The 27949-nt window shown below is 50.5% G+C and overlaps 2 protein-coding genes across 6 annotated transcripts in view; both read left to right on the top strand.

Annotated features, from left to right (window-relative positions):
• PLA2G6 (phospholipase A2 group VI) overlaps positions 1-9103 on the top strand; it is a 56611-nt gene extending 47508 nt beyond the window's left edge. For 4 of the 5 annotated variants that reach the window (XM_052639436.1, XM_052639438.1, XM_052639435.1 and 1 more), the window contains 5 exons: positions 5677-5813; positions 6178-6332; positions 7441-7608; positions 8137-8210; positions 8370-9103. In XM_052639436.1, the coding sequence (XP_052495396.1) occupies positions 5677-5813; positions 6178-6332; positions 7441-7608; positions 8137-8210; positions 8370-8514 (679 nt within the window). In that variant the 3' untranslated portion in view covers positions 8515-9103. Of the gene's footprint in view, positions 1-5676; positions 5814-6177; positions 6333-7440; positions 7609-8136; positions 8211-8369 lie in introns of those variants that run through there. The other variant, XM_052639439.1, reaches the window with a different exon arrangement.
• Positions 9104-10081: 978 nt separating this feature from the next.
• The window catches only part of BAIAP2L2 (BAR/IMD domain containing adaptor protein 2 like 2), a 29082-nt gene continuing 11214 nt past the window's right edge, over positions 10082-27949 (top strand). The window contains exons 1-7 of the mRNA XM_052641196.1: positions 10082-10132; positions 11260-11335; positions 12193-12279; positions 12714-12775; positions 21864-21935; positions 22159-22275; positions 23090-23236. Of these exons, the coding sequence (XP_052497156.1) occupies positions 10082-10132; positions 11260-11335; positions 12193-12279; positions 12714-12775; positions 21864-21935; positions 22159-22275; positions 23090-23236 (612 nt within the window). The remainder of the gene's footprint in view (positions 10133-11259; positions 11336-12192; positions 12280-12713; positions 12776-21863; positions 21936-22158; positions 22276-23089; positions 23237-27949) is intronic.

Genomic DNA, 27949 nt, shown 5'->3' with positions numbered 1-27949 from the left:
TATATTGCTTTGTAGTCAGAGGACATGCTCTGTTTGATTTTGGTCCTTTAAAATTATTGAGACTTGATTCTTGGCCTTTTACATTCAGCTTTTATAGATGTCCCATGAATAATTTAAAAGAATATGGATTCTTCATTTGTTGAGTGCCAGTATCTATCCATGTGGATAAAGTCATGCTGGCTAGCAACATTCATTTAAAAGTTTCAGATCTTCTGTATCTGTACTAAAGTTTCTGTCCACTTCTTCTGTCAGTTACTAAGAAAGATAAAATCTTCCAGTCTGGGAATTTGTCTTTTGACTTTTCTGTCAACTTTTACATTAATATTTTGAGACTGTGTGATTCAGTTCAGTTCACTTCAGTCGCTCAGTCATGTCCGACGCTTTGCGACCCCATGAATCGCAGCACGCCAGGCCTCCCTGTCCATCACCATCTCCCGGAGTTCACTCAGACTCATGTCCATCGAGTCCATGATGCCATCCAGCCATCTCATCCTCGGTCGTCCCCTTCTCCTCCTGCCCCCAATCCCTCCCAGCATCAGAGTCTTTTCCAATGAGTCAGCTGTTCGCATGAGGTGGCCAAAATACCAGAGTTTCAGCTTTAGCATCATTCCTTCCAATGAAATCCCAGGGCTGATCTCCTTCAGAATGGACTGGTTGGATCTCCTTGCAGTCCAAGGGACTCACAAGAGTCTTCTCCAACACCACAGTTCAAAAGCATCAATTCTTCGGCACTCAGCCTTCTTCACAGTCCAACTCTCACATCCATACATGACTACTGGAAAAACCATAGCCTTGACTAGGCGGACCTTAGTCGGCAAAGTAATGTCACTGCTTTTGAATATGCTATCTAGGTTGGTCATAACTTTTCTTCCAAGGAGTAAGCGTCTTTTAATTTCATGGCTGCAGTCACCATCTGCAGTGATTTTGGAGCCCCCCAAAATAAAGTCTGACACTGTTTCCACTGTTTCCCCATCTATTTCCCGTGAAGTGATGGGACCAGATGCCATGATCTTCGTTTTCTGAATGTTGAGCTTTAGGCCAACTTTTTCACTCTCCTCTTTCACTTTCATCAAGAGGCTTTTTAGCTCCTCTTCACTTTCTGCCATAAGGGTGGTGTCGTCTGCATATCTGAGGTTATTGATATTTCTCCCGGCAATCTTGATTCCAACTTGTGCTTCTTCCAGCCTAGCGTTTCTCATGATGTACTCTGCATATACGTTAAATAAGCAGGGTGACAATATACAGCCTTGATGCACTCCTTTTCCTATTTGGAACCAGTCTGTTGTTCCATGTCCACTTCTAACTGTTGCTTCCTGACCTGCATACACATTTCTCAAGAGGCAGGCCAGGTGGTGTGGTATTCCCATCTCTTTCAGAATTTTCCACAGTTTATTGTGATCCACACAGTCAAAGGCTTTGGCATAGTCAATAAAGCAGAAATATATGTTTTTCTGGAACTCTCTTGCTTTTTCCATGATCCAGCGGATGTTGGCAATTTGATCTCTGGTTCCTCTGCCTTTTCTAAAACCAGCTTGAACTAGGAAGACTGTGTGATTAAGTACATATAAATTTAAAATTTTATGAATCTTTCTGGTGATTGGAAGTAGCTTTCTTTATCTCTAAGACTGCTTTTCGCCTTAAAGTTTATTTTGCCTATTAGTTATACTTTCATGGTTATATTTGCATGGTGTATCTGTGCTCATGCTTTAATTCAACCTTCTTGATCCTTAGGTTTTAGATGTCTTTCTTGCAAGTAGCCTATATAGTTGGATTTGTTCTTTATCTTATCTGTGCGTTGTCTATTTATAGATTTTATTGCATAGTAATATATTTAAGTTATCTAATTAGTTGTCTGATTTAGCTGTTTGGTTTGACTATCAGAACCTTCGTATAGTTAATCTAATACTTTATATGGTTGATCCATTTATATTGACATAATTACTCATATTTTGGGGATGACATATACCATCCTATTTTGTTCTACGTTTCTTGCCTTCTTTTGGATTTACTGAATAGTTTTAATCATTACACTGTACCCCAACCTCAATAGTTTGAAATTTATGCACTCATTTCTGGTTTTTTTTTTTCAGTGTGTAGTATAAAAGTCTAAATTTAATTGATACCATTACCCACACCCTCAGATAATCAAGGATTTTTAAATGTTTAATTCTATTTTTTTCCCCTATCTTATTTATAATGACTTTTCTGTATTTTAAATCTATCTTTTTAAAAAAATTTCACAAGATACTGTTTTTTGAAGTTGATGTTTATTTACATTAATCTAGTGGTGCACTCCCCACTCCAGTGCTCTTGCCTGGAAAATCCCGTGGGCGGAGGAGCCTGGTGGGCTGCAGTCCATGGAGTCGCGAAGAGTCGGACACGACCGAGCGACTTCACTTTCCCTTTTCACTTTCATGCATTGGAGAAGGAAATGGCAACCCACTCCAGTGTTCTTGCCTGGAGAAGCCCAGGGACGGGGGAGCCTAATGGGCTGCCGTCTATGGGGTCACACAGAGTCGGACACGACTGAAGCGACTCAGCAGCAGCAGCAGCAGCAGCAGCAGCGGTGGTGCACTGGTAAACTCGATCTCTTCGCAGGGGAAAGCCCTGGTTTGTATTGTTTGCCAAGTCCCATGGTGAAGATACTCCCACTGTGGCTGATTTCAGGCTACCAACAGTTTGACAACCAGCCCATGAGATTTAGCAATAGGTCTCACAAGCTGGTATGAGCTGGCTTTAGCACACTCTGGGTATGTATGTGTGTCTGTATATGAGTGTGCATATCTGTGTGTGTATATATGTGCATATATGTGTATCACATCTTTGCTTTACAGTCTTTCCTGCAACCACCTTCCTTCTGCCTAAAGTACTTTCTTTTGGTTTTCCCATAGAGATGGTCCGCTGGTAGTGAATTCTCCACTAGCAGAGTTGTTTGAAAATGGGTGTTTTTCATCCTCATCATTTAAAACTGATTTTATTTCACCCTCATCAATTGAACATTCTTTCCTTTCTCTCTTATTCTTGTTGAGTATAGAATTCTAGGCTGGTGATTTTCTTGAACATGCAAGATAGCATTCTATATCTTTTAGCACCCATTGTTGCACTTGTGAAGTCAATTTCAGTTTAACTCTTCCTCCTTTGAAAGTAAGTAGTCTTTTTCCTTTGGGTGCTTTTATTTATGTGTTTATTTGTTTTTGGTGCTCTACAGTTGTACTATGCTGTATCTAGATATGAATTCCTTCCAATTTATCCTGCATTGGATTTTTTGGCCTTCTTGAATCTTTGGATTGCTGGCTTTCCCCAGTTCTGTTCAACCTTGCCTCTGCCTAAATTTCTCTCACCTCTCCTTCTGGAACTCCAATTAAACATGTTAGAGCTTTTCTCTCTTTCATGTCTTTTAACTGCTTCTGTATATTCTTTCATTTTATCTGTGTTGGATTCTGGTTAATTTCTTCTTACCTATTTTCCAGTTCACTAATTCTCTCTTTAACATTATCTGGTTTTCCATTTAATAATTCAAGTGTTTATTTAATTTCTAGAAGTACTGTTTGGTTTATCTTCAAATCTTGTAGGTCATTACTTGTAGTTTTCTGTTCTCTGAAAATATTATCAAGCTTGTCTTTGATGTCTTTCAACATTATAAGCATAGCTGATTTATAATCTTTGTCTCAGGATTCAAATAACTGCTGTCTATATGGGTATGTTTTGCTGTCTGTGTTGGTTTATGCTTATTCTCATCCATGGTGTTTTATTTCATGATGTTCCCCCTCTTCATCATTTTTGAAACTGTGTGGTATTCCTTAGTGTTGAGATATAATATGTGCAGATTCTATGGAGCTTAGAATGAGGTATCTTCTCTCTTATGTGATATGTTCCAGGTACCCATGTACAGTACCATCTAGGGCCACTGTAACTAAATCCTTGGCATGAAGGTTTTGGAACTCCCCCTTCACCCAGGTGGTGTGAATTTAGTCTACAGATCTGCGGGAGGATTCGTTTGTGGTTACACATTTTCAGGGATTTTTTTTCTCCTTCCTTTGTTCAATGCCAGGCAACTTTACTCACAGCTTCCAGGAGTGGGAAGGAGGCAGGTTTATTTTTGGTTTACCCTCATCCAGGTGGGTAGTCCTTTGGGGTTACAATCTAATGTGGGGAGGGTCTTCCATTAGATCCCTAACCTTTGGTGAACCCTGGATTTTGACTTCTGTCCACCTGGCCGAGTGAGACCATCAGCGGTTCAATTGAAGTTCAGATTGACAGTTTGGTGTCTGCCTTCAGGTCAAAGCTGGGTTTCTGCTCCTTTTACCTCTCTGGGTTTTTGCTTATCCTTAGTTTATCCTGGTCTTTCCTTTCTGTCTTGTCAGATCTTCTATGCTTTTACGATTTAATTAAAAAAAATTTTTTTCGAACATTATTTTTTTGTTCAGTGGGAGAAATTTTCGAATAACCTTTCCGCAAGATTCTTCAAAGTGTAAAACGAATCTTATTTTCCTATGCAGAGAGTTTTTTTGTTCCCTTTTCTTTATATTTTTCAATGTAACAAATACATTTCGGTGTTAGACTGAACTCCTTGGTAGCCATTTGAAATGGCTGCAAAACATTCCATTGTTTAGACACTCCCTCCTATTCTTTCCATGTAGACCGTTCATTTTTCAGTGTAATAAATTACACCGCATGAATAGCCTTAAACAAAAAGCTTTCATGGTAACTAAGATTATGCTTTTAGGCTAAATTTTCCAGAATGGAATTCCCAAATCAAAGAGCCAGGACATTTGTAAAGGTCTGAATACATACTAGTTTCCAGAGGGTTGTGTCAGTCTGCACTCCCCTCATAGGAGTCTTCTTTAATAGACTGGAGACTCGCATGGTAGAACATTGATGAAGTATCAGAAATGGCACTCTGAAAATTCTCCCCTGACTCCAGTCTGGGAGTTGCAGCCCCCAAGCAGTCCCGTGCCCCAGAGGCAGCTCACTGTTACACGGGTCCTTCCAGAGTTACTGTCTGACCCTCTAGAGGTGGGAAGGGAGCAAATAGGTACGTGGGGTCTTTTGGGGTTTGTTTTTAAACAAGTAGTGGCATATTACATGTGGCCTTCACAGGTGGTGCTAGTTGTAAAGAACCTGCCTGTTAATGCAGGAGACGCGGGTTTGATCCCTGGGTTGGGAAGGTCCCCTGGAGGAGGGCATGGCAACCCACTCCAGTATTCTTGCCTGGAGAATCCCAGGGACAGAGGAGCCTGGCGGGCTAGTCCACGGGGATACAGAGTTGGACACAACTGAAGCTATTGCACGCGCGCGCGCGCACACACACACACACACACACTGCCCTGAACCTTGCTTTCCCACTTAAACACTAATCTTGGCGCTGGCCACCCGTTAGTACATGCAGCACCACCTCAGCCGCTCTCCAGCAACACAGACCCTCTGAACCTCGGCGTCCTGAACCCTTCTGCTGATGGACATTGGGTCGTTTGCAGCCATTTGCTTTAAGGTCATTAATAGCCTAGTGTGTGCCCATCTCCCACATGTCTGGGAGCATCTTAGGATGCGTTCCCAGAAGTTGAAACGCTGGGTTTAAGGATTAGTGCATGGGCAGTTTGGATAAGGATTGCCAAGGGTGGATTGTCAAGGATGGGTGGGTCGGTGGCTTCAGCGTCCTGCTCCTTGTTTCTCCAGGGTGATGCTCACAGGGACGCTGTCCGACCGGCAGCCGGCTGAACTCCATCTCTTCCGGAATTATGAGGCTCCAGAGTGTGTTCGGGAGCCTCGATTCAGCCAGAACATTAACCTCAAGCCTCCAACGCATCCTTCAGGTGAAAACCATGTTTGATGCATCTGTGGGAAGTGATTGGCCTGAAAGGCTGCAGGGTGGTGGGTGGGAGACGCAGCCTGGCTGCCAGGCACCCCCAGCCCACTACCATCCCGCCCATTGCCCTGGTTTGCCCTCCTGAGTGTATCAGCTGAGGGCAGGCAGAGCTGGGGAGCCATCAGGCTTCAGGCGGGCTGCACCCCACCTTCCACCAAGCATGGCCTGTCTATCCTGTTTCTGAAGCGTCCCCAGCCTCTCCTCTTCACACAGCATCACGTGTACACACACACACATACACACACACACACCCTGAGATTTGAAATGCAGCATCTCTTGTGCCACTGAACCCCCTCCTCCCTTACCCCCAGAGCAGCTGGTGTGGCGGGCAGCCCGAAGCAGTGGGGCAGCCCCCACCTACTTCCGGCCCAATGGGCGCTTCCTGGACGGTGGGCTGCTGGCCAACAACCCCACGCTGGATGCCATGACTGAGATCCATGAGTACAACCAGGACTTGATCCGCAAGGTGAGAGCCACCATAGGTTGGGGGAGCTGGACGTGACTGCCCATGGCACTTTGTTTCTGCAAATCTTACTAAGGACTGACTCCTGGGAGAGCAAATGTCTTTTATTCATGTGATCATTCATCCATGCCCTTGACAGCAATTTTATCTCACTCTTGAACCTGCTTGGTGTCTGCCCAAAGCACTGTGCTAAGAGGAATTCTGAGGTGTAGTCCGGACCAGGTGGTGAAGGGTGTTAATGATCAGTTAACAGCATCTGCTGTTTGTGGGGAGGACCGGTCCATGCCAGTCACAGGCCTAGCCACACTGCCCGGCCTGGAGACACACACTTGCCCTTGGGGTGCTCACATTCAGGGAAGACAGTCCCTAAACAAGCAAACGTCCATCTAAGTGTTGCAAATGCTTATGACAGAGAATGGTGCAGGGCCCAGGAGCATCCCCCGCCCCCAGAGGCCTGGGGGCTCAGAAAGGGCTCACGGAGAAAGGAAGCCCATCCCAAGGCCTTTGGGGAGGGGACAGTGCAGATTCAGTGATCCGGAGGAAAAGAAGCTGCCCTGAGCCCAGGAGCTTAGTGCAGAGGCAGGCAAGGCCCATGCATGTTAGGAGAGGCAGTGTGGGGCCTGGCCCTGCCCATGCTTCTCTTCAGCCACTGCCTGCGACTGCTGTGAGGCTTCCACGGGCTCTTATCTGCAAAGGGTTTAGCACAGTGCTTGACCGTGAGTGTCCTATATCCCTACTGGCTGTGCTTGTCACTGCGGTCAGCACCAAGCCCCAGAGGCAGCCCCACGCTGCAGAGAGATGAGTGCCCTCTAGAGGCCAGATGAAGAAGGGCAGGGAGAGAGAGGGAATCGCTGAGAGACTGTGAGATGGAGAAGGGTCCTCAGACATCATCACCTGTCTTGGTGGATGAGGAGCTTGGGTAGGTGGGTCACCAAGGTCGCCCAGAAGATTGGCAGCCGAACTTGTTCAGAAGCAAAGGAGAAGCAAAGCAAAGGAGAAGCTGTGCTTCTGCCATCGGAGTTCTGTCCCCCATCCTATACCCCTGGGTGTCCCCATCCGTGGAAAGGTCCACCAAGGGGAAGGCCCTCTCTGACCTGTCCTGCTCCCACAGGGTCAGGACAACAAGGTGAAGAAGCTGTCCGTTGTCGTCTCCTTGGGGACAGGGAGGTCCCCGCAGGTGCCTGTGACTTGTGTGGATGTCTTCCGACCCAGCAACCCCTGGGAACTGGCCAAGACTGTGTTTGGGGCCAAGGAACTGGGCAGGATGGTGGTGGACTGTGTGAGTATCGCCTCTCCCCAGCCCACTCCCCTCGGGGTCTCAGCCCCAGGATGAGGCTTCCTGTGGGAACCCTGGGTGTCAGGGAGATGGCAGGGCTCTGTGGACCCTCCTTAGCCAGCTCAGAGAAGGGGGGATCCCCAGTACAGAGTCTCAGAGCTGGCAGGACCCTCAGTGACCACCTGCAGCGGGGTTTTCAGTTATTGTTTAGCTGAGGATTCTTTCCTTCACGCATGGCCCATGTGGAAGCCCAAAATGTCAGATGGACAAAAGCTACTGGGGCCGGGAGATGGAGGCCTGTCCACTCAGCCCCTCCACGCTCACCGACCCCAGACCCTGCGAGCCCCTGTCCCGCCACAGCCCGTGCCGCTCTGATTGCGTAGCTGGAACAGGCACTGCAAGACAGAGCAGTGGGATTTGTCCAGAGTCACCCTGCTGATTGGCAGCTAAGCCGCCCTGGGACCTGGGAGCCCGGGCAGGGTCTCTGGGTGCCGCGTGGGCTGAACACTCACAGGGGCCTCTTCTCACCAGTGCACAGATCCGGACGGGCGGGCCGTGGACCGGGCCCGGGCCTGGTGTGAGATGGTCGGCATCCAGTACTTCAGGTGAGGGCTCGGCTGGCCCCAGCCCCCAGCCCCCAGGCTGGACTGTCCCTTTCCCCGAGAGGCCGCTCTGTGTCCCAAGCCCACCCCAGTCCTAGCTCTCGTCCCCCAACCCGGGCCGAGTGTCCTGGAGTCGTGACCCCTCCTCCTTGCCATGGACAGATTGAACCCCCAGCTGGGGACGGACATCATGCTAGACGAGGTCAACGACACGGTGCTGGTCAACGCCCTCTGGGAGACTGAGGTCTACATCTATGAGCATCGGGAGCAGTTCCAGAAGCTTGTCCAGCTGCTGCTCTCGCCATGAGGCTGCCAGGCCCCCAAACCCCCCCTCCGGCTCTCCCCACCATCACCACGCCACCGCTGGGCAGAGCCGGGCCCAGGCAGCTCTGGGTCCACAGACCCGGCCCGGGGGTGCTGGGCTTCCAGCCTGAGGCTGGTCCTCGGGCCTCTCTCCCCTCGGTCCTTACCTCCTGGCACTTTGTGTCACTCCAGGCTTAGAAAGCCTCGAGCCTCCCTCCGGCCACTCCCTGACTGCCAAGGACGGCCCTCGGGCCCCTTGCCCTGGCGGGTCAAACACTAAGGGTGCCGGGGCCTGTGCCCAACCCTGGCCTCCCTGAGGGCCTCAGGCTCCTCCTGGTCCCTGGGGCTGCACGACCCCTTCCACCCTCGGCCCTCTCCCCTGGGGTGGGGCTCGAGAAACGGGCCGTCACCGCCCCTTCAGGAGGGAACCCTGGAGTGGGGTGTCCCAGTCAACTTTGCCCCTCCGCACACCCCAGCCGTCCTCCTGCTCAGATCCACCCCACCCACGAGCTCTCCGTGGCTCTCAAAGGTCGCTCCTGTGACTTCAGTTACTCCTCCCACCAGGAAGTGGTTTATGTGTAGAGCGGGCTCCAGGGGACAGCCCCTAACTGTGAAATAAACGGTTTGATTCCCGTTGGCCTGTGTTGTATGTGTGAGTGGTGTGAGTGTCCCCCACCCACCAGCCGCCCTCGGCCTTGACCATCGTCCGCCTGGGTCCACGCCAGAAGGACAGAAGCTTTGTTTCTCAGGCTCTCCAGGGCGGGTACACCTCTTCCCTTTAAGTCTCCCCAAAACCAGCCTTGAGGGTGTTCAGAGGCGGCAGCCAGGCCCGCCTGGCCCACAGTGGAGGGCAAGAGAGAGCCACACTTGCTAGAAGAGGGGCTGAGACCCAGAGTGGGCAAGGTGCTCGGGCATCGTCACACAGCGAGGGAGCAGCTGTGCTCTCAGGCCCGTGTAACTCCCAGGTTTGTGCTGCCCCATCTCCAGCATGTGGAGGAAGGGGGTGCAGACGGCAGCCGAGGTGGGAGCCTCGACCCTTGGGGACTCGGGGAAGAGAAGGGGCTGAGAACAGTGAAGAGATGTGGGTGTGTTCCACCCGCAGGGAGGGGCTGTCAGGGAGGGTCCAGGGTGGTCACTGCACAGCTCGAGCCCAGTAGGGTGAGCCCTGCCCAGCATAGACAGGTGGGAGAGCGGGGGGCCCCCCTGAGCACGGGTCCCTGCTGGCCCGGGCAAGGCTCTTCCTGGAGGCGGTGACCTGAGAGAGTGACCATCCACGCGTGCCCACTGGTCCGCGGCTCAGGGGTAAATAATTGAAGGGCAGGTCACATGAACCCACCCGCGTCACAGGATGCCTTCCCCACCGGGTCTGGTTACACCCCAGATCGCATTCTGACATCCCTGGCTGGTGAATAATTAAGCTGCCACCTCCTCCTCGGCCGGCCCTCCCTCGCTGGGTCCCGCTCTGCTGCCTCCTTCACTGCCCGCCGAGCAGTGGCCATCGGAGGGTACCGACCCCCAGCACTCCCAGCCCTGCCAACGCCTCCTGCTCAGTGCCCGGGCACGCCTGCTCCATGGCCCCCGAGATGGACCAGTTCTATAGGTCCACCATGGCCATCTACAAGGTGAGTGCGTTCCCAGTCCGGGCCCCCTCCCAGGGCTCGAAGTTCAGCCGGCTCTGGAAGACAGGGTGAGCAGGGCAGCAGCTTGTTCTGGGAAAGAAGGCCCAGAACCAGGCTGGGCTGAGCTGTGGGTCTGGGGGTGGGGACCCCTGGGGGCAGTTGGCCACTCCAGCCCCAACCTGAGCCTCCCAGAACAGGGGTTCATCCCATGAGTGACAGGCCTGCTGAGATAGCACTCAACTGGAGCCCCAATTCCCAAACACTGGACGCAGCAGGACAGGACCCAGGGTGGCCTAAGCTGGGAGCAGGGGACCCAAAGAGCCACCTGGACCCCCAGGGTGGAGGAGTCTCTCTCTTTGTCTCTTTCTGTCTAGGTCTCCCTGTCTCTGCCTCTCTGTCTCTCTCTGGTTTCTGAGCCTCACACTCAAACTTCCTACCCCTCTCCACAGAGGTTGCTGCAGTCTCCATAGACATTTATTGAGCACCTCTTGCGTATGGGACCCTTGCAATGTGTAAACCTCACAACACACCACCAGTGGAGTAGAGAATAATCACTCCATTTGACAGATAAGAAAAATGAGGCCAGAGAGGTGAAACACCTTGCTCAAAGTCATCAAGGGAGGAAGAAGGCCTGCTGGGATTGGAATCAAGACCCAAGTCTTAAATTCATCACGCAGGGCGCTCTCCACTGGCCAGATGGTGGCTCACGTGACCCAGCCGTAGCCTGGCCCCCGAGGGGCTCTACTCTGAGCAGGGCAAGCTCTGCCTCTGCCCCAGAGGCAGCTGTCAGCGGCCCACAGGTCCTGGACTCAGGGCAGCTTGAGCCATGCCCAGCTGGGCCCGGTGACAGACCGTAGGCTTCAGCCCAGTGGGAGGAGAACCTTCTAGACGCAAGTGCCCACTGGGCAGGTGGTGAGCGGGAGATGACCAAGGGGACATTGGCCTGGATCCTGGCCTCTGAGGCCCTTGCAGCTGAGAGCCAGGATTCTGGGTGACTTCAGGGTTCTAAGCGGGCTCCCCCAAGTCAGGCTTCTCACTGGGGCTAAGGGGCACCCGATCCTGAGGCCCATCCTTCATTCCATCTTCTGCTCCCCTCCTCTACCCTCCCTCCCCCTGCCCTCGGACTCCAGAGCATCCTGGAGCAGTTCAACCCTGCCCTGGAGAACCTGGTGTACCTGGGGAACAACTACCTCCGGGCCTTCCACGGTGAGTGCCCGGCCCCACCCACGTGATCGCACCCTCCACTGTAACCTTCGCACCCCCGCGATCGTCGTCCCTACACACTCCCATGCTTCACGGTCACCCTCATGCCCTGCAGCCGGAGACCCCTCCCACACCTTCATGTGCCCCCTAGATGCTCCCAGAGATGCAGTGCCCGGTCCTGCGGGCTCACAGAACCCCAGCCACACACACTTCAGCTGTTGAGCCCACTGCCATACTCAGACCACCTTGGCACCCCCAGTCTGACACCCTGACCAGCCCCCCCTCCACTCACCTACAGCCAAACCTCGCCCGTCACTCAGCGCCTGTACAAAGAGCTCCCATCCCCACCATTTCCCGACATCCCCGCCCCCACTCCCAGTGCTAATCAGCAGAGGGTTTTGAGCTCTGGAGCAGATGGACAAGCCGGGGACACACCCAGGGCTGAGGGTCACCCAACCCCTCCCTGCTTTTTAGGACTTCAAAGTCCTTGCACCAGCGACCTGAACCCATGCCACCTCACCACTTTGAGCCTCTACGCCTGAGCCTCCCGACACCCCTGCCAACACCCGCCTTCTGACACACACAGATGCCTGCACCCCCATCCACGACAGACGGGCTCAGGTCCTGCCCCCCAGGGAGAGGCCCCCCTCCCCCCCAGCCCCGCTGCTTCTCTGGCCAACGCTACTTCTCCACACACACACACACACACACACATGGCCCAGGCACCCCTTCCGTCTTCCACCCCGCCCCACCCAGAGCCCCCCCCACCAACTCTCCTGACCAAAGGAGAGCCCTCCAGAATGGGGAGTGGGAGCTCACAGAGCAGGGCTGCCGCTGGACGCCTCCCCGTCTCCATGCAGCTCTGTCCGAGGCGGCCGAGGTGTACTTCAATGCCATCCAGAAGATTGGGGAGCAGGCCCTGCAGAGCTCCACCTCGCAGATTCTGGGTGAGGCACACCCCTTCCCCTATGCTCTGCTGACCTCTGGGGCCTGGGGGACACGCCTCACCGCCCACCTCCTCCTGTTGCCCAGGCTCTGCCTCCTGGGCGCCTCCCCTCAGGCCGAGGGCCTGCCTTGCCCCCTATTCTCGGGTCCCAGAGAGGGTTCCTTTTACAGCCTGGCTCTTCCAGGAAGTCCTCCCCAAAGACACAGGCCTTGCAGCCCAAGGGCCCAGCTCCCAGACTGTCCTCTGGAACCCATGCCCCTCCTCACCCCTCCCTGCAGGAGTTCTCCAGGGTAGGACAGGTGCTGCCAGAGTCCCAGAGTCGTGTGGGAAATCTCTGGACTTTGGTCCCAAACCCAGCTTGGGCAGGCCCTTCTGGTGGGAAGCAGGGTGATGAGACAAGCCCCCAACTGAGGCCACTGCCCTCCATGCCTCCAGGTGAGATCTTGGTGCAGATGTCCGACACCCAGCGGCACTTGAACTCTGACCTGGAGGTGGTGGTGAGTCTCAGACTCCGCAGCCCAGAGGGGTCACTCGGGAGAGTGGGCGGCGTTCCGTGGAGGACAAGGGCCCAACCTCCACGCTGTTTCTCAGAGAGGACTCTGGTAACATGACAACTGCAGCTGCCCTTGGGCGCACCTGCCAGGGCCAGGCTCTGCTGGGCACATTCACCTGCACATCAATGACCTAGGAGGCAGGTGCATTTCCATCTCCATTTCACAGAGGAGGAAACTCAGTCAGATCTAGTCATTCACCCAAGATTCCAGAGTGAGTGGAGGAGCCAGGAAGAGAGAGGCCCGTCACCCAGGTGCGTCAGGCCCAGGGCCCTGCCCCTACCGGCCTCCCCAACCCCTCCCTCCACTGTTCCAGGGAGCAGCCAGTGATCTGACCTTATCACTCCCAGGAGAAAACGTTTCCACACCCCCGCCACCCACAGAACTAAACTCAGCCACTTGGTAAGGGATTCCTGGCCCTGCTGATCCAGCAGCCTCCCTGGTAGCCCAGTCACAGCCCAGACCCTCTGAAGAGCTGCCCTCTTGCAGACACAGCCTGGTGTTCCCACCGCAGGCTGCTGTGACACTGTTCTCCAGCTGAGCACCCACTCACCCCTACCCTTGCCGGCCAGCACCATCGTCCCCTCCTCCAGGAAGTCTTTCCTGATACCCAGGCAAGTTCAGTCTCTCCTCCTCTGACACCAACAGATGCTTATATCTGTTCTTACACTTCCCTGATGGCTCAAGTAGTAAAGAATCCGCCTTCAAGGCAGGAGACGCAGGTTCCATCCCTGAGTCAGGAAGATCCCCTGGCGGAGGAAATGGCAACCCACTCCAGTATTCTTGCCTGGGAAATCCCATGGACAGAGGAGCCTGGTGGGCTACAGTCCTTGGGGTTGCAAACAGTTAGACATGACTGAGCGAGAACACACACACGTCCATTCTTAGCAAGTGGTGGTGAAGAAAACCAGCTCTGTGCCAGAGCACCTGGGTTCAAAGCCCAGCTCCGCTAGTTGCTGGCTTTGAGACCTTGGACAAGCTACTTAACCTCAGTGCCTCGGTTTATCTGTCTGTGAAATGGAGATAATCGAAACTGCTTCATAGTATTCTTATGAGGATTAAGTATAAGTATAAATTACTGACCCTGGCACCTGTAGCCCTCTATGTACCTTAGCTATGATTTGAAGCACAACTGATGCCCTGTCTTTACCCCTGCCAAGATTGGGAGTTGTGCCAGGGCTGGGATGTGGTCTTCTCTGTGGCTCCAAGGCCTGGGACGGAGGCCTGGCACGGGGGCCTGGCACCGAGCAGGGCTTCGCTGCCTGGGAAGGAGAGAACAAGCTCTGAAAAGGGAGCAGAGCTGGGCCAGAGGGAGAGGAGAAGAGAGGGCCTTCCGGGGGCGCTGTGGGCCGAGCATGCACAGAGCGTGGCATCGGCAGAAGAGAGCTGGGGACGGGTGTGAAGGGCCTTGGGAAGCTCAGAAGGAAATTTCAACTAACCGTGACTGCATGGCTCCCAAACGTATGTGTGGGAAAATGCTGGATGTCCGGGTGCAATTTGGGGACACCATAAAATATTCACCAGTTTGATAGCCATGGCGAAATGGGGAAGAGTTTCATCAGCAGAAAACAAGCATCCACCTCCACTCTATAAAACCATATCCCTGGCCCATTTCCGGGACACCTTGAGGCTTAGTGCTAAGCCTGTGTCATCTCCCGGGGCTTGGGTGGGGAGTTACAGAGCACGGACCACCCTGGCCGCCAGTGACTTCCTCTCCTTGTGTCTGATGGCTTGTCATGTCACTCGTGGCACACCTGGGCTGGATAGAGACAAGTGTCACCCAGGCCCACTCTGTAAAGATAGCTGCCCTCTTTGGGTACCGGTGTCTTGGCTGTGACAACAGGGCAGGGCCCCTGGCCAGAGCCACATTGGCCCAACACACCAGAGGCCATCTCCCCCTCGGGCTCATTCATTTGACAGCAATTCATCGCCCTATGCCTGGCACTGCAATGGGCACTGCGGGGGGGATACAGCAGATAAAACCCCCTGCTCTCCCCAAGGGGGAACCAGACAAAACCCAGGACAGATAAGTGAGCATATGTGTGATGGGTTAGATGCAAAATGCGCTATGGGGGACAAGAGAACCTCCATAGGGAGTAGCAAGTGTTGGAGGGATGTGATTTTTAACAGATATTCAAGACAACAGCACTAGAGAGCTGACATTGTGAAGAGACCTGAAGAAGGTAGGGAGTGAGCAGGGAGACAACTGCGGGAAGTGTTCTGGGCAGAGAGGTCAGCACACAGGAAGGCTTGATGAAGCCCGCATGGCTGGAGTGGAGGCATCAAGGGCCAGGGCCGAGATGACCCCTGGCTAACAGGGGCCAGGCCCTGTGGACCTTGTCGGATCTCTGGCCATGCCTCTGAGTGTGCTGAGCAAAGGAATGACAGGACTGTTTTTTGTTTTTTTTTAAACCAAACCTTTTTTTTAATTGTAACCTAAAATGCAGGCACAGGACTTCCCTGGTGGTCCAGGGGTAAGACTCTGCTTCCAATGCTGGGGGCACGGGCTTGATCCCTGATCAGGGAACTAAGACCCCACATGGCTTGTGGCCAGAAAATAAAGTAAAATACCGGCACAAAAAATGTCACGGAACAAATTCGAGCTCAGTGAGTCGTCATCAAGCAGGCCGCCTTTGAAACTCCCGTCCTGGTCGGGAACTTTGTCAGCCTCCCTGAAGCCCCTCCATGGGCCCGCATCAAATCGCAGACCCTCTCTTCCTCCAAAAATGACCGCTGGTCTGACACTGCCTTGGGTTTCTTCATAACCGATCACCCAGTCCTATGTCCCCAGACACGAGAACTTGTCTTGCTCTCTCTCTCTTTTAAAATACGTTCTTGAGTCTCTTTTAATCTAGTGTTTCCTCCACCATCCTTTTCTTTTCCTGACAATTTATCCATTGGGGCCTTTTGACTTGGTTTTCTGAGCATTCCTGGTGCAGCTCAGCTGTTGCTTTGTCCTCTGGATCCAGAGGATGGCTCAGACTCAGGTTCCATCCGTTTGGCATGCCTGGAGGGGATGTGTTTTACTCCTTTGCAATCATTATTTCGTTGAAGTTGACAGTATCCCCTCTTTGACCAGCAGAAGCCTCTTCAGTCTGGCACGTGAATTCTTTGGCACAACCCTCACAGTTTTGACGGTTTCCTCGCTGCCTAGCCTGACAAGATAGTTCTCGTCTGGTACTTCTGCTGCTCTGCAAATGGAATCAATCATCTCTCCATGAAGCCCCTTTAAAAATTTTTCTGCTTTTAGTGGAAAGTGATATTCAAGACCATTATCTGCTCACTAGGGGTACCCATTGCTACTGGGTTCATCACTGTTCGTAGACTTTTTCAGTGGCCAATGCTATATATAAAAACATATGTGTATATAATAGATAAGATACATATGCCTAGATACATACACAGATGCATGCATACATAGATACATATATACATTTGTACAAACCACATATATATACACACGTATATATATAAAGATAGAAATCTTCATAATTAATACTGATACTTCCAGTGCAGATTTAGCACCAGGTTTTTAGTTAACCTCTTCTCTATTCCACCGGCATCTCTTTTGTTCCACATCAAGAGTCCTGATACTCAGGAATTCTCTCGCAATCCGTTGGTTAGCACTCCATGCTCTCATTGCTGAGGGTGTAGATTCAATCCCTGGTCAGAGAACTAAGATCCTGCAAGCTGACAGTGTGCCCTCCAAAAGTCCTGATTCCCAAGCAAGCTGACAGTGTGCCCTCCAAAAGTCCTGATTCCCAAGCACACAGAAAAAGAAAGACGAAGAATATCCCACAGTTACCGTTTGCTATATCACATGCTACATAGACACAACAGTCGCTGAATAATGAAACTGATTCTACCACCACCAATATGATTTCTTAAAACAGTTAAAGTCTGTTTTACATTTGCTTTCCGCAGCCTCCCCCGCCCCCTACTTTCAAAGGCATGCTCTGGCGACACTGTGGGTTCTGTTCCAGACCACTGCAAAAAAGCAAATGCCACAATAAAGTGAGTCACATTTTTTGGTTTCCCAGTGCATATAAAAATTATGTTTGCACAACACTGTAGTCTATTAAGTGTGCAATAGTATTATGTAAAAAAAAAAAAACCAATGTACACACCTTAATTTAAAAGTACTTTGTTGCTAAAAATGTTAGCCATCATCTGAGCCTTCAGCAAGTCACAATTTTTTGTGAGAGTAACATCAAAGATCACTGATCATAGATCACCTTAACAGATTGTGACAATAATAAAAAAAAGTTTGAACTATTGAGAGAATTACTGGCGTGTGACACAGAGACATGCAGTGAGTGGATGCTGTTGGAAAGATGGCGCCAGTAGACTTGCTCGACATAAAGTTGCCATAAATCTTCAACATGTGAAAAGCGCAGTATCTGCAGCTGTGCTCTGTCCACACTGTTGGGACCCAGAGCCGCTGCACCATGCCTGCTCCCCTTTCACCCTCACTGATCCTTGTTTACACGTAGCTATACTTTTAATATTCACCTCCAACCCCATGTCCATGTTTTGACTGGTGTTTTGGTCTTGTTCTCTGATTGTCCCCATGGGAAGGGCTCATGTGAACAATGTTCTGAGTTGTGACACCAAGATAACAGCTGCTCTCCTTGTACTGGGGGAAGTCAGTTTTGCTGGATATAAAGTCCTTGCCTCACATTCCTTCGTTCTTTCCTCTTTCGCTCATTCTCTTCCTCCTCCCCTTTCTTACTTTCTCCTTCTTTCTTTATCTTGCATCTTGAATGTTGCCATTGAGAAGTCTAATAATCTATATTCTCCATTGCAAATCATTTGCTTTTTTCACCTTTGTTGTTGTTGTTCAGTCGCTAAATTGTGTCTGACTCTTTGCAAACCCACGAACTGCAGCCCACCAGGCTTCCCTGTCTTCTGCTATCTCCCGTAGTTTGCTCAAACTCGTGTCCATTGAGTCATGAGTCATGAGTGATGCCATCCAACCATCTTTTTTGCCTTCAGTTCAGTTCAGTTCAGTCGCTCAGTCGTGTCCGACTCTTTGCGACCCCATGAATCGCAGCACGCCAGGCCTCCCTGTCCATCACCAACTCCCGGAGATCACTCAGACTCACGTCCATCGAGTCCGTGATGCCATCCAGCCATCTCATCCTCGGTCGTCCCCTTCTCCTCCTGCCCCCAATCCCTCCCAGCATCAGAGTCTTTTCCAATGAGTCAACTCTTCTCATGAGGTGGCCAAAGTACTGGAGTTTCAGCTTGAGCATCATTCCTTCCAAAGAACACCCAGGACTGATCTTTAGAATGGACTGGTTGATCTCCTTGTAGTCCAAGGGACTCACAAGAGTCTTCTCCAGCACCACAGTTCAAAAGCATCAGTTCTTCGGTGCTCAGCTTTCTTCACAGTCCAACTCTCACATCCATACATGACCACTGGAAAAACCATAGCCTTGACTAGACGGACCTTTGCTGGCAAAGTAATGTCTCTGCTTTTCAACATGCTGTCTAGGTTGGTCATAACTTTCCTTCCAAAGAGTAAGCGTCTTTTAATTTCATGGCTGCAATCACCATCTGCAGTGATTTTGGAGCCCCCCAAAATAAAGTCTGACACTGTTTCCACTGTTTCCCCATCTATTTCCCATGAAGTGATGGGACCAGATTCCATAATCTTAGTTTTCTGAATGTTGAGCTTTAGGCCAACTTTTTCACTCTCCTCTTTCACTTTAATCAAGAGGCTTTTTAGTTCCTCTTCACTTTCTGCCATAAGGGTGGTGTCAAATGCATATCTGAGGTTATTGATATTTCTCCCGGCAATCTTGATTCCAACTTGTGCTTCTTCCAGCCCAGCGTTTCTCATGATGTACTTTGCATATAAGTTAAATAAGCAGGGTGACCCCAATTTTTTTTCTTTTTCTTCAAGTCTAGTTATTTTTCCAGAATATATCTTGATATTGGTCAGTCTGGGACAATATTCTTTGTTATGTGCACTCTTTCAATATGTAGTTTGATATCTTTTTTCTTTAATTACAGGTTTTTAGAAAATTTTTTGTTCTTTCTTTGCATTTCTTTCTTAGGGACTCTTATTATCTGTATGTTATGCGACTTAGCAGCAGCAGCATGTTAATACCTTTGTAGCTTATCTTCAGTATTGTTCTCTTCCTCTTGGCTGAAAAGCCCAGATAACATACAGATGAGACTGGAATTTTGGGGAAGGTCTGGGCAGGGATACATATCTGGGAGTCGGCAGCCTGGGGATTGCATGAGGTCACCATGTAGACAGGGAAGGGAAGAGGCCCACGGCCTGAGCCCCAGGGCAACTCAACCTTCGGGGACCAGAGAGATGAGGGGGAATCAGAAAAAGATGGAGAAGAGCAGTCAGGGGGCAATGCAAAGGAAACAAGGACAGGGGGTGGGCTGCAAGCTGAGGGAGGAAGGTGTCTCAGGAAGAGGGAGTGGTCAGCCATGTCTGATGAGACAGAAGTTGGGTGAGTCCTCAAAACTGATCATGGGACTTAGTGATGCAGATGGAATCCTGGTGATTTTGACAGCACTCTTGTGGGTGTAGTTGGTGGGGCCGTAACCTGATGGTGTTCAAGAGAAAATGGGAGGAGGAAAGTTGTGGTCAGCCCACAGAGACAGTTCTTTGAAAGGGGTTTTTCCTATATCGATGGATTCAGTTGCTGGACTGCCTCGACACATGGAACTTACAGGGCACGTTCATGACAGCGGGTCTGCTCTCATCTTCTGTACGGAGGAGCTCACAGGACCTGCTAAAGGAGCGTGTCCTATGGGGAGGGGAGCAGGGACCGCAGTCTCTGTTAGATTTGCTGGGAATTCTCAGCACGTGCTGGAGTAGGCAACTTCCTTGTTTCAGAAGCACCTGCTTAATTATAGGCAGCCCTCTGGTTCCCCAAGAGCAAGAGCTCAAAGGTGTCTTCCAGGATCAAACTTCTTATTAGATCCATTTCTTTAGGAGCTTGATGATGACTTTCCATTAACCCAGTGGTGCTGGTGCCCTGTCTGACTGAGGCATCCTGGGTCTGTGTCCTCTACACGCTCGGTGATCACAGCCAAGCCCTGGTAATGGGAAGAACTGCAATCCACCTGTCCTGCCCTAACACTCATTTCTGTGGTGTGACTCAGTTCCTACGTGACTGGAAGCAGAAGGAGCTGTATCCTATGACATGGGAGTGGCTTATTCAGAAGTGATGTCTCCTAAGCATTGAGGAAGGGAACAGCGCTAACAGAAATAAGAAGAGGAAAGCCCCCAACTTGTCACTGCAGTGACAACAAGAGCCCTTTAAGCTGTATTTTAAGAACATTTTAAAAGAGCTCCTGAACCCAGGCCTCCCTGGGGAGAGCAAGAGCTCCGAGCCTCCTGGGACTCTAAGCTGGGAGCAGATGTCACCACCTCCCACGCTCACTGTGGTGGCAGCCCCACCGCCTCCTGTATTGCCTCGGCATGCCAGCTCTGCAGTAATTAAGGTGTTGCCGGTGTGTCCTTTCTGTTGGTTTCGTGCATTTCTCATCTTTTCCATGGCCTTTGGTGTGGTTCGAGTTCATCCCTCCAGTACCATTCGCTGTCTCTATTAGTGCTCTGGTTGCCAGGGTTTCGAGGGTCTGCCCCAACTCTGCATTTTCCATAAGCCCTGTTTATATATTGGGTGATTTTGCCAGATGTGGGACTTTTCAGGAACATACATCTTGTGTTTGAGCAGAAACCTTGACCTGGGACGTCCCACAGGTACAGATCGGAAGTCTCCCTTCCTTATTGCCAGGATCCAGCAAAAAAGGGCCCCTCTGGGGCAGAAACAGGGACTCAGAGCAGCTTGAAATACTCCCACCCCCAGCACACACACTGACAGCCACAATCAGGGATGTAAGGCCTGGTCAGACCCAAGGAGGTCACACCCAAGCTCCCTTAAAGACTGGTTAACAAGATTTCAGAAACAGTTGTGGAAGAAACACTGATAACTTTTATAATTTGCTGGCCTTTCTGATTATCAGCATTCCTGAGGGACAGAGCTCCTACAGTATAGCCTGGGGACCCCTGGGGCAGGAGGCAGGATCCACCGAGGGTTCCTGAGCAGGGGTTCCCCAGGGAAAGGCCGAGAAGACAGAGAAGGCTGAGCAGAGGTGGAAGGGTCCCCCGAAGTGGCAGTGGTCAGTCTGAACCTGAGAACAAAGGGGGCAGCTGGGAAGATTTAGGTGCAATGTCCCAACAACACTGAGTGACCCAGGGAGCGCTGACAGGGACAAAGGGGAACATGCCAGCTGATCACCAAGGCTCACAGAATTCAAGTTCATTGGGTTCTAGAGCTGGACCCTAGCGAGCATCTGGCCAAAATTTCCCATTACACGTGGGGAAACAGAGTCCCAGAGAGGGACAGCAACTCATCCAAAGTTACAGAGCAAATTGGAGGAAGAACTAAAACTTCTAGAATGAAGCTCTTCTGAGCCTGAGCCCAATAACCCTCCTGGTCCTCCTGGTCACCTGCCATGGGAAGCTGCCACTCCTGTGAACAGTTGTGAGCACTTTTGCTGGGCCATGCTCACCCCACAGTGCCAGGAATACAGAGACGGGACATACCTGGTTCCTGCTGCTCCCACAAATGGGGCTGTGACCAGGGGCCCAGCAACAAATTCCATCCTACAGCTGGAGGAATGAAATTTGGTCATTACCAAAGAAGTTGTACAGATTTTAGAAACAAAATGCAAGAGTAGTGGATTCTGCCTAAGGAGTCAGGAGGGCCTCCCAGCAGAGGTGGTAGGGAAGCTGGTATTTGAAAATTGGTAGGCGTAATCAAGGCACGGAGAAACGGAAGGTATCACACATTTATGGAGGGTGTGTTTCAAGCCAGGTACTGCATTAAATATTTTGTATGTCTAATTGTTTAATCCTGCATCCAACCAGGTTTCTTGTTATACCCATTTCTCTGATGGTTCGTCAGGAGCCTGGTGTGTCAGGAGCAGAGTGGTCAGTGGAACACCGGGGCCGGGGGATGATTGGGTCGCCCTGATCAACCCCACCCTGCACTCCACACAGGTGCAGACGTTCCATGGAGACCTCCTGCAGCACATAGAGAAGAACACCAAGCTGGACATGCAGTTCATCAGAGTGAGTCTGGCACCCACCCGGGCACCCCCGGCCCATCGCCAGCAGGCCTGCCTCTCCCCACTTGACAGATGGGCACACTGGGCCAGTGCTGGGCACTGACTGGCCCCAGGTTGTACACGTTCCCAGCTGAGCGCCCTGCCCCTATCCAGTGCTCTGGCCCACAGGCCAGGTGCCTTGAGCCCTTTGACATGGGGGTCTCCCTCCTCTCTCCACCCCACCCAAGGACAGCCGCCAGCACTACGAGATGGAGTACCGCCACCGAGCCGCCAGCCTGGAGAAGAGCATGTCCCAGCTGTGGCGAATGGAGCGCAAGAGGGACAAGAACGCACGGGAGATGAAGGTGCAGGGGCTAGGGACGACCCGGGCTTCTCGGGGATCCACGACACCCACCCGAGCTCCCCAACCAGCACCGGCCCTACTCCACGAGTGTGGTTTGCCCCACCCCGAGTGGTGAGCATAGCTGGAGGGGCCAGCCGGCCCTGGCGGGCATCCCTGGTCCCAGGGACACCGTCAGCACCGCTCCTTGCCTAGTCACTGTGTGGCCCCCCTCGCATTCCCTCGGCTTCCCCGCCTTCTCCTAGTTCACTGGGAAAACCTGAGGTCCTCAGTCACGCCGCCCCTAATCACGGGGCAAAGGCGTGACCCACCAGCAGCCCCGTCACTCTCCCCCGCACACGCACCTCCTGCCCCCCGCTAAGCCCAGCCCCTCCTCCCTAGGTCAGGGCCCCATGCCTGGCCTCCATCTCCAAAACCTTATCTCCTCTCCTGCCTCCTCTCCTGGCTCCTTTACTAAGCTCATCTCTCTCCTCTTGGGAATCTTTCCTCCCAAGCAGGGGAGGTTATTAGTCCATTAATTTGCATTTTCATTAAACTGGCTTTCCTAGGCCTCACTTCTGGGCTCAGCCCTGTGCTCGGTTCTGGGGACAGAGGGGTGGCTCAGACACCAGCCCGACCTGGGAGAAGTGCCCTCGGGCTGGAGGGCAGGCAGAGCCCAGACTCACAGGAGAGGGCAGGCTCCGAAGTGAGAGTGGGGGCTGGGTGCTCATGGAAGGCCTCCAGGAGGAGGTGGCTGGTTCACGACGGAGAGGGAGGCCTCAGACAGCTGGCAGTCGGGGCTGGATGAGGGACCCATCCCTGAATTCCCTTTCCCCCAGGAGAGCGTGAACCGGCTGCACGCGCAGATGCAGGCCTTCGTGTCTGAGAGTCAGCGGGCCGCTGAACTGGAGGAGAAGCGGCGCTACCGCTTCCTGGCCGAGAAGCACCTGCTGCTTTCCAACACCTTCCTGCAGTTTTTTGGCCGGGTGAGCTGGGGCTGGGGAAGCACTAATGGAACCTTCTAGGGGCTGTGCTCTCTGTGGGACAGCTGTGCACAGGAATTCCCCTCCCTCTCTCCCCGTCCCCTTCTTTCCTTCCACTATGTAGATATTAGATATTTATTTCATTTATTTACTCTTTTTCTTTATTTGTATCATCAGATGGTCATTCATTTACTGTCTTTTTGTTTGTTTGCCGCACTGCACGGTATGCAGAATCTTAGTTCCCCGACCAGGGATTGAACCTGTGCCCCCTGCATTGGAAGCTCAGAGTCTTAGCCACTAGGGCATCAGGGAAGTCCCGATTTCTCTGTGGCCTTGTTTAATTTCTCTTTCCATTTCCCTGTATTCTTCTTTAGTCTCCCAAATACTGCACCCTGGGTGCCAATTCGGGCAAGTGATTTCAGACCTGAGTCTTATTTTCTTATCTGGAAAAGAAGGGAAATAATTGCCCCTGCAGAAGGTTGGCACAAGGATGGAGCTTGGCATAGGCGGGAGCCCAGTGGGATTAGGGCCTGCTGCCCCTGCTCTCTTCCCTCCAAAGATGAAAACAAAGGCTACCATTCAGGAGACCCGACTCCTTGCGGTCAGCTGCCCCCAGCAGCCAGCAGCCACCTCCCGCCTCTCCACCTCAGCGTCCTCACCTTGCCAGGCCCTCTCTGAGTCTCTGGTTCTGAGCCCAGGGGCCCTCTGGCGCTGAGCGGAGGTAGGAGGCATGAATGGATTCAGTGACTAATTCCCGCCCTGGCTGACATCCTCAGTTGTCACCACCACACCCAGCCCTCGACTCAGGGCTGGGCCTCCTCCCATATCCCTCCTCTCATTGAGTGATCCTCTGGGGATGAGCTGCTGCTTCCTCCTCTTTTAAAAATATTTGTTTATGTATTTATTTGGCTGCTCTGGGTCTTAGTTGGGGCCCGCGGAATCTTTAGTTGTGGCGTGTGACCTCTTAGTTGCAGCATGTGAGATCTATTAATAGTTCCCTGATCAAAGATTGCTTCCTTCGCCAGTGCATCCATCACAGATGACTGGCGATGGAAGCAAGATCCGAAGCTGTAAAGAGTAATATTGCACAGGAACCTGGAATGTTAGGTCCATGAATCAAGGCAAATTGGAAGTGGTCAAACAGGAGATGGCAAGAGTGAACGCAGACATTCTAGGAATCAGCAAACTAAAATGGACTGGAATGGGTGAATTTAACTCAGATGACCATTGTATCTATTACTGTGGGCAGGAATCCCTTAGAAGAAATGGAGTAGCCATCATAGTCAACGAAGGAGGCTGAAATGCAGTACTTGGATGCAGTCTCAAAAACGATAGAATGATCTCTGTTCGTTTCCAAGGCAAACTATTCAATATCACGGTAATCCAAGTCTATGCCCCAACCAGTAATGCTGAAGAGCTGAAGTTGAACAGTTCTATGAAGACCTAAAAGACCTTCTAGAACTAACACCCAAAAAAAGATGTCCTTTTCATTACAGAGGACTGGAATGCAAAAGTAGGAAATCAAGAAATACCTGGAGTAACAGGCAAATATGGCCTTGGAGTACAGAATGAAGCAGGGCAAAGGCTAACAGTGTTTTGCCAAGAGAACACACTGGTCATAGCAAACACCCTCTTCCAACAACACAAGAGAAAACTCTACACATGGACATCACCAGATGGTCAACACTGAAATCAGATTGATTATATTCTTTGCAGCCAAAAGATGGAGAAGCTCTATACAGTCAGCAAAAACAAGACCAGGAGCTGACTGTGGCTCAGATCATGAACTCGTTATTACCAAATTCAGACTTAAATTGAAGAAAGTAGGGAAAACCACTAGACCATTCAGGCATGACCTAAATAAAATCCCTTATGATTATACAGTGGAAGTGACAAATAGATTTAAGGGACTAGATCTGATAGGCAGAGTGTCTGATGAACTATGGATGGAGGTTCGTGACATTGTACGAGAGACAGGGATCAAGACCATCCCCATGGAAAAGAAATGCAAAAAAGCAAAATGGCTCTCTGGGGATGCCTTACAAATAGCTGTGAAAAGAAAAGAAGCAAAAAGCAAATGAGAAAAGGAAAGATATACTCATTTGAATGCAGAGTTCCAAAGAATAGCAAGGAGAGATAAGAAAGAATTCCTGAGTGATCAATGCAAAGAAATAGAGGAAAACAACAGAATGGGAAAGACTAGAGAGCTCTTCAAGAAAATTAGAGATACCAAGGGAACATTTCATGCAAAGATGGGCCCGATAAAGGACAGAAATGGTATGGACCTAACAGAAGCAGAAGATATTAAGAAGAGGCGGCAAGAATACACAGAAGAACTGTACAAAAAAGATCTTCATGACCTAGATAATCACAATGGTGTGATCACTAATCTAGAGCCAGACATCTTGGAATGTGAAGTCAAGTGGGCCTTAGGAAACATCACTATCAACAAAGCTAGTGGAGGTGATGGCATTCCAGCTGAGCTATTTCAAATCCTAAAAGATGATGCTATGAAAGTGCTGCACTCAATATGTCAGCAAATTTGGAAAACTCAGCAGTGCCCACAGGACTGGAAAAGGTCAGTTTTCATTCTAATCCGAAAGAAAGGCAATGCCAAAGAATGTCAAACTACCACACAATTGCGCTCATCTCACACGCTAGTAAAGTAATGCCCAAAATTCTCCAAGCCAGGCTTCAACAATACGTGAACCATGAACTACCAGATGTTCAAGCTGGTTTTAGAAAAGGCAGAGGAACCAGAGATCAAATTGCCAACATCTGCTGGATCATCGAAAAAGCAAGAGAGTTCCAGAAAAACATATATTTCTGCTTTATTGACTATGCCAAAGCCTTTGACTGTGTGGATCACAATAAACTGTGGAAACTTCTGAAAGAGATGGGAATACCTGATCTGCCTCTTGAGAAACCTGTATGCAGGTCAGGAAGTAACAGTTAGAACTGGACATGGAACAACAGACTAGTTCCAAATAGGAAAAGGAGAATGTCAAGGCTGTATATTGTCACCCTGCTTATTTAATGTATATGCAGAGTACATCATGAGAAACGCTGGACTGGAAGAAACACAAGCTAGAATCAAGATTGCTGGGGGAAATATCAATAACCTCAGATATGCAGATGACACCACCCTTATGGCAGAAAGTAAAGAACTAAAGAGCCTCTTGATGAAAGTGAAAGAGGAGAGTGAAAAAGTTGGCTTAAAGTTCAACATTCAGAAAATGAAGATCATGGCATCTGGCCCCATCACTTGATGGCAAATAGATGATAAAACAGTTGAAATAGTGGCAGACTTTGTTTTTTAGGCTCCAAAATCACTGCAGATGGTGACTGCAGCCATGAAATTAAAAGACCCTTGCTCTTAGGAGGGAAAGTTATGACCAACTAGACAGCATATTAAAAGGAAGAGACATTACTCTGCCAACAACGGTCTGTCTAGTTAAGGCTATGGTTTTTCACAGTAGTCACTACAAAGAAAGCTGGGTGCAGAAGAATTGATGCTTTTGAACTGTGGTGTTAGAGAAGACTCTTGAGAGTCCCTTGGACTGCAAGGAGATCCAACCAGTCCACCGTAAAGGAAATCAGTCCTGAATTTTCATTGGAAGGACTGATGCTAAAGCTGAAGCTCCAACACTTTGGCCACCTGATGGGAAGAGCTGATTCATTTGAAAAGACCATGATGCTGAGAAAGATTGAAAGCAGGAGGAGAAGGGGATGGCAGAGGATGAGGTGGTTAGATGGCATCACCAACTCAATGGACATGAGTTTGAGTAAACTTTGGGAGCTGGCGATGGACAGGGAGCCCTGGCGTGCTGCAGTCCATGGGGTTGCAAAGAGTTGGACACAACTGAGTGACTGAACTGAACTGATCAAGGATTGAACCTGGGCCCCCTACACTGGGAGTGCAGTCTTAGCTGCTGAACCACCAAGAAGTCCCTTCTTCCTTTTAACAGTTTTATTGAGATATAATTCACACACCATGCATGTCACCCATTTAATGCATATAGTTCAATGGTGTAGTATATTCACAGAGTTGTGCATCCATGCCACAAGGGTTTTTGGTTTAATATTTATTTATTTGGCTGCATCGGGTCATGCTTGTGGCATGTGGTATCTTTGGGAGTGCAGAGTCTTAGCCACTGGGGCCACCAGGGAAGTCCCATCACATTCAAGCTCAGAGCATTTAATTAGCCCTTAAAGAACCCCGGTACCCCTTCCTGGTCATTTCTCAATCCTCCCATTTCCCCTTGCCTTAAGCAACCATCAGTCTACCTTCTGTCTCTTCTCTTCTGGCCATTTCGTGCTTTCCTGGCAGCTCAGCTGCTAAAGAATCTGCCTGCAATGCTGGAGACCTGGATTTGATTCCTGGGTTGGGAAGATCATATGAAAGGAATCATGCAATATCTGGCCCTCTGTAGCTGGCTTCTTGTCACTAAGCATCATGTTTTCAAGTCCATCGGTGTTAGAGCTTGTATCCATACACCAGTCCATTTTACTGCCAAATAGAATCCCATCATCTGCATATACCACATTTATTTATCCATTCATCAGTTGATGGACAGCTGGCTTGTTTCTGCGGTTTGGCTATTATGAATGATGCTGCTATGGGTATCCACGTAAAAGTTTTTCTGTGGCTGTGTGTTTTTCATTTCTCATGGGTATATAGGAGTGGAATTTCTGGGTCATATGGTAATTCTGTTT

The sequence above is a fragment of the Budorcas taxicolor genome, chromosome 5, assembly GCF_023091745.1.
Source record: "Budorcas taxicolor isolate Tak-1 chromosome 5, Takin1.1, whole genome shotgun sequence".
Lineage (NCBI taxonomy): Eukaryota > Metazoa > Chordata > Mammalia > Artiodactyla > Bovidae > Budorcas > Budorcas taxicolor.
This window is presented reverse-complemented; position numbering and strand designations above follow the sequence as displayed.